Here is an 11,243-nt window from a genome sequence, read left to right as displayed (position 1 = left end):
CACTGGAGGGCTCCTCTCAACGCTAACAGTTCTCTTAGCATGGATGCCCTATAATCTCAACCTAGCCTAACTGCCCTGTACATGGATACATACCTACAACCTCGCCCAAAGTCAACAACGGGCATCCATCACATGTCCAGACCTGGAAGCCCAACTCTCCACAGCCAGATACAGCATCACCATTTGAGTTCTAACCATCTGGTCATATATAAGCATAACCGAACGAGCCAAATACTCACAACGACGTCACTGATTCAACGTTGACAGACTCACCTTGTCTCGCTGTCAGCAGTTGCATAGGTAAGACTCCTACCTATCTTTTCTCTCAGGGGCAGAGTACTAACCGAAATACAGGTCCAATATTACGAAACACGCAAAATTTCTATTCTAGATCTGGATGAGCTCAGGTCTTGAGGTCTTCATTCTATTTTCGAGACCTTAAATACCTAGGTAGTACCAGGCACCAACTTGACTGTTCCAGTCACCAACCAGTCCCGGTCCAGTTAGAGACTCCGTCAAAATGTCACAGATGGACAGCGGCAGCTCAAGTGAAAGCGGTGACTCTCTTTCAGAGAAGGACGAGAAAGTCATCATCGACCCATTCTTCACCGAAAAGGAAGCCGCCATTCTCACAGCATGTTCCCAACGAGACCTCACCAAACTCCGTGACCTCGCCGAATCTCGAGGGGGTTTCCTAACCGACGAACTTCGTCAACAAGCATGGCCCATCCTCCTCGGCCTTCCCCCAAAACCTTTCGACGAAGACTCCTCCTCCTCCTCCTACTCCTCATGGGAATCCCTTCCCCCACACCAAGACGAAGACCAAGTCCAACTCGACGTCGACCGGTCCTTCACCTACTACCCCTCCCACACCTCGGACTCCGCGCGCTCCCTCCAAAAATCCCTTCTCTCCTCGCTCATCCTCTCCGTCCTCCGCCGGCATCCCTACCTCCACTACTTCCAAGGCTACCACGACATCTCCCAAGTCCTCTTACTCGTCCTCCCTGCCCACCTGCGCTCGCCCGCACTCGCCCGTCTCTCCGCCCTTCGCATCCGCGACTTCATGCTTCCCAACCTCCAAGCAGCCATCGCCCAACTGCGCCTCATCCCCGACATCCTAAGGGTATCCGACCCGCCATTGTGGCGACACCTATCAGGCACCGAACCCTTTTTCGCCTTGTCCGGGACGATCACCATGTACGCGCACGACATCACCACCCTCGGAGAAATCACCCGCTTGTTCGACGTTTTGTTGGCGAGGGAACCCGTGTTTAGCGTGTACATGTTCGCTGCCATCGTGCGATCGCGGAGGGAAGAGCTGTTTGAGACGCCCGAGGACGAGCCCGAGATGTTGCATTCGATTCTGTCCAAGCTGCCGCAGCCGCTGGATCTGGAAGGGCTGATTGGCGATACGGTGGCGCTGTTTGAAAAGTATCCGCCTGAGCGGCTGCCGAGTTGGCGGTGGGGGATTTCGGGGTCGAGTGTGCTCAAGACGGCGAGAGAGGGGTTCGACAAGAATAAAGGGGCGACTGGGCAGACGATGGAGGATGGAAAGAGGTTTTTTGAGAGGCAGGTGAGGGAGTTGCTGTGGTTGGAGAGGAGGGACAAGGCAAAGAAGTGGATGTGGAAGAATAGGAGGCCGGTGAGGACGTTGGGGCTGGCGGTTTTGGTGGGTATTATTGCGATATTGCTGAGGAGGGCGCCGGGCGGGCCGATGGCTTGGGTCATGGGGGTTGTGAATCGGTGGTGGTTAACGTAGATGTGAGGGGTGAAGTAGAGCATCATCATGGAAATGGAACTTGCAAAAGCAGTAGACACCACCAAGAGCGAGGATTGCTGTGAAACGACTGTCATAAACGTGGATACCCAGAACTCGAGACGTCAAGCTCTTTGAAAAGAATTAAGTTACTTCATTATGCCAAAGCTGTTGTATGTACAAAGCAGGAACCTTCCCGACCAGATATTTTCTCTAACTATTGGCCCTCATACCATAAACCTCTAGATATTCTCTTGTACGCTCGCCTTAAGTGACTCAAAGTGGTCCTGTTGTTCCGTCGCAAGCTTGCCGCTCACATCGCTAATGATAGTCAAAATCAAGCTGTAATTATTATAGAGGAACCTGTCCCGTTTCCTCGCATCCGCTCCCAGTTGCGCCTGGCTATACTTGGCCAGGAACGCCTCCACCTCGATACGGAGTCTGTGTAGACTACTGACGATCGGCTCATCATCCCCTGCCTCGGTACTCAGAGCAAGCACACCGTGAAGGAATTGCCCGAATCGCTGGGTGACGACGTGCGGGGCCGCCGAGGCTGTCTTTGCTTGGGAAGCGGACCCGACCTTGTTAGGGAGCGCAGAAGTCAGAGCCTTGACTGATTCGCAATGGGCGTCCATGACGCTCTGCAGACGTGGCCACAACACCATGGCGGTGCCGTTAATGTAGCCATCTACAACAGGAACTCGGCGCCGTTGTAATTCAAAGGCAAAGTGCTGGTTCAGACGCACGCATAGTAGCAGACCTAGCCCGTCATATGTGTCCGACACAAGCTGCTTGGTGAGGACTTGCCCAAGGGCAAAGGTCGGATCAAAGATGTAGCTGAAGTGACGCGAGACAGCCGCAAGCGATAGCGCCGGGCTGAAGAAGGACACGAGAAATGTGTACTCTGCCGTAGCGTTGTCGACCAGGGCAAGGTTGAAGTTGCGGAACGGAACCTCAAGATAATGTGTAGTCTGGTCTTCGTCGGCCAGGTAAGATGACATGGCTATTTGATCCTTAGTCTTGAGCAATTCGTTCCTTCGGCCGATGCTGAAGGCGTCATGGGGCACGCCTCCGAGCTTGGATCCAGACAAGACAGTCGTTCTTCGCGAGGTGTCCTCGTGTCCCATTGCGTCGTTCTTATCGATAATGTGAAGCTTCAGCTTGTCCAACGATTGTTTGTAGCGGGTAAACTGGTTCAAATAATACCACCGCATGGTGTTCATATACGCCTGGCATATCTCGCCGGCGAGTGTGGGTTGATGTTTTTGGAGGAACGCGAATAGATCCTTGAACCGGAGGAAATTCTGCTGTTGAATGATCTGGGCGTTGATATGAGGCGACCGCATTGCTTTGATTTGCGCAACCAAGAAGTCCCGTATGCGTTCAATAGCCTTTCAGAAAAATGTGTTAGAAACAGAACTGCCAGATCCCAACAACAATCCTTACCTTTAGGATGAGCTTTTCCAGCAATGGACCGACATCAGCCAAGGCTTTGCTCTGTGGTTGTTGCGCATTCTTCTTATGAGCCATGGCTCTCTTGTCCACTTCGGCCAAGACCTTCACCCATGTTTCGTCGATATAACCTTCGACAATCGTTGTTATTACGAGAGGAGAGACGCTCAGCTCGTCCACCAAGGGTCCCAAACCCTTTTCTACAGCCTTTCGGTTTTCCAGTCTCACATTAAGAGCTTGGGATCGCGCCTGGAGGCTTTCAATATCGGCTGACACAGCAGCTAGGTCATTGCGAAAGTTGGTGAGGTTGGATTCAACGGAGCTCAGGATGTCATCGCATGCGCGGATCGACCGGTGTAGGTCCTCGAATTTGGCCTTGTCTCGCTCATCTGGAAAGCACTTTATAAGCATGGATGGAGAGCAAGACACGGTAGGAGCAATAAGGTGGCATCGTACAATCGTGAACACTTTGGGGCTCGTAGTTGTCGACTTGGCGCGAACTGACGTCAGGGCCGGCGAGCTCAGTCAGGGTCAAGCTGCCAAAGTCAACGTCAAAGTCCAGGTCATCTTCGGTGATGCCGCTGGCCGGCTTCGCCTCCGGTTGTTGTGTGGTATTGCTACTGGGAAACTGGCCTAGAATCCTAGCCAGGACCTCTTCGGGATCTGGCGCATCGTCCACGGTAGAGGACTGCCTCAAGGAGGAGCCATTGGCTTTCTTGGCCGAGGCGAGGAGGGAAGACGACGAGTCGTTCGAGACCAGAGACAATGCAGAAGACCCTCTCGTGTTCAGTCCAGGCCTCTGGGGGACAAGATATGGACCGCGCGAGCTGGTACGTTGGGGCAGCGGCGAGACGGAGCGGTTGTTCGGCGGAGGAGCTGCGCTTCCTGGATGCTGGCCGGGACGTCGATCAAGCCACATAGCGAATCAAGCACCGCCAGAGACGAGGCGACGCGAGGGGCATGCTGGTGCGGCAGGAAACTGATATGGGACAGGTATGTATCACGCTGGCGGACTCGAAACGGTTGTCGTTGTCTTCTGTCATATGCCGATAGACGTGGGACTTGGGCGATTCCGTTGTCGCTCTCCGTCGCAGCTTCGTTTGTCAGGTCTCCAGGAGACCCTTGGAATCGTCGAATGCGCGCCAGCTCGGCTTGGCATGGAAGTGGAAGTGGAATGATGGATGCCCTGAGAGTTAGTTAGCAGCAATTGCCTGGCAGCAGCAACAGCAGCAGCAGCAGCAGCGACGGGCACCTAGCTGGGTCCAGGGCACCCGACACAAGGCTGGCCGGCAGGCTAGCCCTCTGCCCTCCACCAGATGGTGAGGGTTACAGACTAGAGTATGCATGGAATCTGATTGGTTAATTCGCTCCGCCACCACTCACAGCGAGCGGGTCCCGTGCCAGATATTGGAGCTTTCCCGCATATTGCCTAGCCTGGCCGCTTTAGCCAGACATACAAGGGAAGTAGGTAAGGCGGGGCGGGAGAAGTGACCTCTTCAGTTCCGCGACACCACAAGAGGAGAGATCGATCACGATCGCGTGTGCAGAACACTACATACATCGATGCATGCCCTTTGTACTCGGATCTTTTTGCTCAGAAGGGGATGGCTAGGTCATGACCATCCATGAGACGACCAGGGGCCAAGATTGTTCAAGACTATCTAGTAAAGGCATATAACTATATGTGAAGGCACTCGATGCTGACTTCAGTGGTCGAGAAACTCAAACAAGTCAGGGAGCTTGTTGCCGTGTAACTAAACAGCGGGGTCGACTTTGTGTTGTGTACCGGTCAGTCAGGAGAGCCGGGGGGAAAAAAAAAAGAGAGATCTTGGTCTCAGGTGCAGATTGACTGACTGCAGACGGGACCCAACAGTCGTAACAGACAACCTTCTGAATGGAGTGAGGACACCGACGCAGCCAAAGATGGAAGGGAAGGGTGGGCGGGAGCGAAGGGGGACAGGGACTGGAGGGTTAGAGGTGAGTACGGTTTGAAAAATGTGGCACGTGAGGAGGGTTAAGTGAGGGTTAATGCAGCAAGCAAGCAAGCAAGCCCAGACTTGGGTCGTCGGTTGGCCAATTTGTTCCAACAACTGAAACCTCTCAGAGGCAAAAAACTGACTCTGCGGACTGTGGTACTGGTGCCCGCCCTGGGCCTTTGGGTGCAAGTTCCGTTCCGTTGTGTGTGCCAGTGTGAGAGTTGTGGGTGCTTCCCACCAGGTGGCAGGGAGGAGGGGCCTTTCCTGACTGGACCACTGGCGGGGATGCTGCATTTTTTCGTCCCTCTCGACTCCCGTGCTCAAAATCGCTTTTTTTCCTTTTTCAACTCCCTCTATATTTTTCCTCTCCCCGTGCCGCCTCCAGCGTCTTGATCCATCATCTTCTGTCTCTCCTTGCCCTTTCGACGGTTTATCCTTTGTCAATCCTTTCAAGATGTCTGCCGCCCACGACGACGCTGTAAGTCCATCTTCCACCTGTTGCCGCGCCCATTCACAAATCATCGTCACACACTTCATTATACCCGGTGCTCGCTTGCGGGCGGCGGCTGTCTGCGTGGGCAGACTCGTCACCCCGCATCGCTCTTCATCGCCCGACCCCCTCTCGCTCCTCCGGTGGTGTTTTTCCTTGGACGGGGATGGCTTCTTTTGCTCGCCTAACGCACGAAACCCGAATCGCACCATCTCTCACCTGATTACCCGTCGCAATAGCCGCGTCCATCATCATCAGCAACAAAGAGGCATTGGGTGCTAACCAACATGTCCCCATATATAGCAGCATGAGCACACCTTCGACTCCGTCGACGCTGGTGCGTCCGCCACCTACCCCATGCAGTGCTCTGCTCTGCGCAAGGGTGGCCATGTCGTGATCAAGAACCGTCCCTGCAAGATCGTCGACATGTCGACCTCCAAGACCGGCAAGCACGGTCACGCCAAGGTCCATCTCGTCGCCATCGATATCTTCACTGGCAAGAAGCTCGAGGATCTCTGCCCCTCCACCCACAACATGGACGTTCCCAACGTCAAGCGCACCGACTACCAGTTCGTACGTACTATCTGGACGCCCCCCGAGATTGCTGGGTCGGGAGCTTAGAAGCTAACTTTGTGCAACAGTCCTACATCGACGAGGACTTCCTTGTCCTTATTGACTCCAACGGTGAGGAGAAGCGTGACGTCAAGATGCCCGAGGGTGAGCTTGCCAAGCGCATTGAGAAGCTCGAGGAGGAGGGCAAGGACTTCTGTAAGTTTCCCCGACACGTGCGCGTTTCCAGCTTGCGCGATACTAATACTGCTATACAGTCGTCGGTGTCCAGACCGCCATGGGTGAGGAGGCTGCCATCGATGTCAAGGAGGCCTCTAACAAGGACTAAAGGAAGTTTGGAGGAGTTGGAGGGACACCGGACGTTTGGCATTTAATGATGGCTTCATGGGACGGTTCTGTTGGTTTTTGCCTGGCTAAGAGATATCCGTCTTTTTTGCGCTATATCTGTGTTTAAGGGTCACATATGAATGGTTTCACGTCTCCCCGTTTTGTTGGACCCGGTAGCTGCTGGAATAGGGCGCGACTTCCTGAAGAAGTCGCACGAAGCTAACGTCTGCCAAACATCTTGAGCGTCTCGTGGTCTTTGTTGTATCGGTGCGAATTATTGACTTCGGGTGGTTTGCGAGTCGCAAAAGAGCCGTGCTGTTTGTTAGCACCACGAACGTTCGCTGGATTGAGTTGTTGGTTGGTCCAGGTTGGTTTCTCCGTTCTGAGTACCTCTCTGGTCTCGTTTAGTCTCCGATAGGATGAGCAAAGTTCATGCCGTGTGGGGATAATGATACCGAGGCATGACTGGCGGCGCAACTGACGTCGACATGTACATATCGACCTTCACGATTTAAGCATATGCTAGTCTCCGTCGATGTGTGGGTCATTCTATAGGATATCATAAAAGCATCAATGAACTGCCAGATAGTCTTTGTTGTGTATACCAATCATGCCTCCACTAGCGATCTAGAGGTCGATGTGTCCGATGCCCTTGGGCCAGCCATGCTTTCTCACTCTGACTTCACTTCAGACTGCAGACAACGAAACACCAGACTGAAGAGCAGTTTGCTGTCGGTCAACTTGGAGTGATTCGTAGTTGACAAAGCGGCGTTTTGTATCTTGGCGAGTTTTGGCGACTTTCATCAGAAGGAAGGTCAAAGGCAAAGTCGGCTCGCGCTTTTTCAGCTTGGGTTTGAAATTTTCATTCTTTCGGCGAGTCGCATCTCTACCCAACACGCTTTCAACATAAGTGTAACTATCGTCACTTTATCCTTTTTTTCCAGCTGTATTATACCCATCTTTACTCTACACACAGGAGACCTTTGCAGCCCTCAATCATTTGACCATTCCCCTCACGAACCCGTGCGTCCGTTTTCATTACTCACTCACTCACCCCGCTCGACCATGCGTCATCAGTGACGGGACATAGCGAGGAACAACGTTACAGTCTTAACAAGCAGGCACGCAGCCAAGCGCTACAGAGTATGGATGAACAAAGGCTGCGAAAGTTTCCCAACGGACAGAGATGTACCGAATGCCGTGCGCGAAAGTACTACTCGGAGAATGGACGAAGATATTGTCAGCGCGGTCATGAAGTTGAGGTACGATCAACCACTTCAAAACAATCAAATGCAAATTGACTCCCATATCCAGTCGCTAATCCCATACATATATCTCCAGGGGTACATCCAATTCGACGTCGACGAAGACGACAACTACGGTAAAACCGGTAAGGTAGTGCGCAAAGAAAAAGAAGTGCGCGAAACCGAGCGCAAACATCTCTCAGGCAACGACGCCAAGGAACTCTACCTCGACTGCTTGCAGATCATCTTGCGCAAACAAATCCTCTGGCTGATCCGCGAAAAAGGGTTCTCGGACGAGCTCGAGTCTATCTGCCGCGATCTCTGGGACCTACGCATCCGCAAGTTCATTGGTCTCAAAAGCGTTTCCAGGGCATCATCACTCCAGGCGAAAGGAAAGGGGATTGATCACGATGGAACGGGGTCGCAATATGGTGGCGGTGGTGGTGGTGCGCTCTCTCAGTCGGGTTCCGATAGCGAGATGGTCATGTACAGCTCGCAGGCGGAAACGACGGATACGTCGGCTGATGAGAGTGTGAAGAGCCAGAGGAGGAGGTCAAGCAGGGTGAAGGATTGGGAGAGCGAGCTGTGGGATCTGCCTGGCCCGATGGAAGTGCTGGCGCTGATTTATATGGGGTGTCTGCTCAAGCAGGAGCCGGTGAGGGTAGGGGATATTTATCGGTGGGCGAAGAACAACCAGTTGCCGTTTCTTGGTGCGGTAAGTTGGTGTGTAGTTTTGTACTCACAAGAAGGTTCGCTTACTGACATTCTTCTTGCTACTCAGCTTGAACTGGTGCCGAACGAACTACGAGAACGTTTACCTGGCTGGGCTCAGCGCACGCTATTAACACGATGGGCAAAGTTTGACGGAAGCGAGCTTCACAAGTCGTTGTTGACCTTGACCCTAGGTTTTAAGAAGAACTATGGCATGGTATCACCACCACTCCCAGCACCGTCACTCCTCATCTTATACCTCAAAGATCTGGCTCTACCACGTAAGTTCTGCCGCCCCTCTTCCTCTAAAGTCACACACTCTAATCATCATCATCATACCAGCCGAGGTACACCTCCACGCCCGACAAATTTGCCTCATGCTCAACCTCTCCTGGACCTTCCCAACGCGCCAAAACATTAAAGACGACGCGTCTTCCTTCACCGGCAAGACCTCTCGCTACACCCTCCTCGACATCCCAGACGTGCTACTAGTCGCCTCTCTAGTGCTAGCAACCAAGTACATGTACCCCATGGACGGCGTCAAGCGGTATCCACGAGACAACAACGACCCATTAACGTTGAAGATGGACTGGGATGCTTGGGAGGCTGAGTTCGCAGATCCGCCCGAGAAGCCGCTGAGGAGGCTCGACTTTGCGACCATGGATGCGGAGAAGGTTTGGACTTTGAGTAAGGAGCAGATGGTGGAGTATTTGGATTGGTATCAGGAGACGCAGCTGAAATCATGGAGCGCTGCTGGTATGTCTTTCTCCTTCTCCTCCTTTCCCTCTCAGGGTGTCCGTCAGAATGCAAACGATTTACTGACAGACACTTGAAAACAGACGAAACCGAAATCGAACGTCTCTTCCCTCTCGAGAACGTCCTGCGATTACCGGAACCCGGCAGCAAAGACATGACCGATGAGCAGCTCATTGCTCGGATGCATCGAGTGCAAAAGTCGATGACGCTGGTTGAACCGAGGCCTGAGACTAATGATGGGAAGAATATCAAGAGGCTGGGTGCACTTCATCAGCGGTTTAGGTCGGTTGAGCAACTTGGAGAATCTGGACCTGCGAGAAGGTTCCATGAGAAAGCAGCGGAGATCTCGGGGCTGTCACTGAAGGCTTTGGTGAAGGCGGTTTATAGTCTGGAGGAACTGTTGTATGGTTGGGAGAAGAGGGAGAAGAGGAAGATGAGGTTGGGGGAGGTATGACTTGCTTTGAATACTTGCCTGAGCTGTTTCTCGGGATCAAACCAGTATGAGACCGATACTGTGACAGAAGATATCCATATTGAGCATTAGAAGAAGAGCACAAATCGGGTGCGGTTGAGGAAACTACTTAGCAATCGTTGGTGGAGGCGACCTTCTGGTGTTGAAGATGGAGGTACAGTGCAGATATGAAGCTGATGAACACTGTGACATGTGCACGCACCACTTTGCCCAGAGCGGCCGTTCCCATAACCCCACCATCATAGCTTCGTCCTGTTGCTGTTCCCCGACATCATCACATCACTCCCTCCTTCACCACTGCACCTCCAACTGACCACACCTAGGAATAACCGGTCAAGAGTAAGTTAATTACACTGCTTTAGACCAAATCCTCAATTCGTCGAGATGCTAATCTGACCTGAACCGCAGTGCAAATGTGAGTTTTCACGACGTTCCGCAGCACGAAGCAATCAAGCGGAGTTGAGTCAGGTCACTAACAAACGGGACGTTGTACCCCTGGTGTATAGCTTCGTCAAGACCCTCACGGGCAAGACCATCACGCTCGAGGTTGAGTCCTCCGACACGATTGACAATGTCAAGCAGAAGATTCAGGACAAGGAGGGTATCCCGCCCGACCAGCAGCGCCTGATTTTTGCTGGCAAGCAGCTCGAGGATGGCCGCACCCTCTCCGACTACAACATCCAGAAGGTCAGTGGACTGGTGGCCCCACAGCGCGCTTATGACGTAGATGTTATAGGGGTTGGGAATGGGAGGACAACTGCTGTGGTCAACTTCCATTTTTGCGATGGCCATGGGAACAGAAATGGGATTCAATTGATTGGTGTCATGGTCGACTTGCTAACATGGATTTCTGCTATAGGAGTCAACCCTCCACTTGGTCCTCCGTCTGCGCGGTGGTATCATCGAGCCCTCGCTCAAGGCGCTTGCCTCCAAGTTCAACTGCGACAAGATGATTTGCCGCAAGTGCTACGTACGTATACTCTATATCATCTTTTCGCCTTCTCAAATGTTGAACCAAGGTCTAACTTGTTTCTAGGCTCGTCTGCCTCCCCGTGCCACCAACTGCCGTAAGCGCAAGTGCGGACACACCAACCAGCTCCGCCCCAAGAAGAAGCTCAAATAGACAGCTCAGTGTTACGTACCAGCATCAGGGTTTGGCGCATTTGGGCTTTTTGGGGGCAAACGGGTATGGTTATGGCAACGGCATAAGGACAACAGGACAGGGAAACACGGGACCTGGGAATGGATGGCTACGGCTGAAAACGTCAAGTCGAGGACTTCTACGTAGCTCATGAATAAACTCGGACATTGCCCGTGGGGATACACAAAAGGGCATTGAAGCTCTCCTACCAAAAGCAGTGATCTTGTAGAATAATTTGAGCTTGATTATGAATGTCGCTCGAAACAGCTCAACTACCTTGATGGCCACTTTGGACCCACGTGACATATTGCGGGGAGTTACTGCAGGGACCGGGAATCCGTTAAGGGG

At 52.8% G+C, this 11,243-nt stretch overlaps 5 protein-coding genes across 6 annotated transcripts; 4 read left to right on the top strand and 1 right to left on the bottom strand.

Annotated features, from left to right (window-relative positions):
• The first annotated feature begins 110 nt into the window (after positions 1-110).
• On the top strand, positions 111-1,997 carry NCU05272 (TBC domain-containing protein). Its single transcript, XM_956816.2, has 2 exons — positions 111-300; positions 355-1,997. The coding sequence occupies exon 2, from the start codon at positions 521-523 to the stop codon at positions 1,757-1,759; it is 1,239 nt and encodes a 412-aa protein (XP_961909.1). The 5' UTR covers positions 111-300; positions 355-520; the 3' UTR covers positions 1,760-1,997.
• Positions 1,858-4,468, bottom strand: NCU05273 (Vps52/Sac2 family protein). The gene is made up of 3 exons (XM_956817.2): positions 3,665-4,468; positions 3,203-3,597; positions 1,858-3,147 (listed from the first exon to the last, which is right to left on the bottom strand). Exons 1-3 carry the CDS (start codon positions 4,125-4,127, stop codon positions 1,999-2,001), a joined length of 2,007 nt encoding a protein of 668 aa, XP_961910.2. The 5' UTR covers positions 4,128-4,468; the 3' UTR covers positions 1,858-1,998.
• A 1,008-nt stretch (positions 4,469-5,476) lies between these two features.
• Positions 5,477-7,197, top strand: eif5A (eukaryotic initiation factor 5A). Its single transcript, XM_956818.3, has 4 exons — positions 5,477-5,662; positions 5,978-6,247; positions 6,316-6,442; positions 6,502-7,197. Exons 1-4 carry the CDS (start codon positions 5,639-5,641, stop codon positions 6,570-6,572), a joined length of 492 nt encoding a protein of 163 aa, XP_961911.2. The 5' UTR covers positions 5,477-5,638; the 3' UTR covers positions 6,573-7,197.
• A 360-nt stretch (positions 7,198-7,557) lies between these two features.
• On the top strand, positions 7,558-9,843 carry NCU16890. 2 transcript variants are annotated; one of them, XM_011396137.1, is made up of 5 exons: positions 7,558-7,833; positions 7,913-8,530; positions 8,597-8,807; positions 8,869-9,282; positions 9,366-9,842. In XM_011396137.1, exons 1-5 carry the CDS (start codon positions 7,717-7,719, stop codon positions 9,734-9,736), a joined length of 1,731 nt encoding a protein of 576 aa, XP_011394439.1. In that variant the 5' UTR covers positions 7,558-7,716; the 3' UTR covers positions 9,737-9,842. The 2 variants fall into 2 exon arrangements, with proteins under 2 accessions (XP_011394439.1, XP_011394440.1); XM_011396138.1 differs by having other exon boundaries at positions 8,869-9,843.
• Positions 9,844-9,981: 138 nt separating this feature from the next.
• NCU05275 (ubiquitin-60S ribosomal protein L40 fusion protein) lies at positions 9,982-11,168 on the top strand. Its single transcript, XM_956819.3, has 5 exons — positions 9,982-10,093; positions 10,163-10,169; positions 10,261-10,441; positions 10,614-10,724; positions 10,791-11,168. Coding segments are annotated over exons 1-5 (387 nt in total). The 5' UTR covers positions 9,982-10,092; the 3' UTR covers positions 10,878-11,168.
• The last annotated feature ends 75 nt before the right edge of the window (positions 11,169-11,243 follow it).

This window comes from Neurospora crassa, linkage group IV, assembly GCF_000182925.2.
Source record: "Neurospora crassa OR74A linkage group IV, whole genome shotgun sequence".
NCBI classification, from domain to species: Eukaryota; Fungi; Ascomycota; class Sordariomycetes; order Sordariales; family Sordariaceae; genus Neurospora; species Neurospora crassa.
The sequence above is the reverse complement of the archived record's forward strand: the minus strand, read 5'-3'. Positions and strand labels throughout refer to the sequence as shown.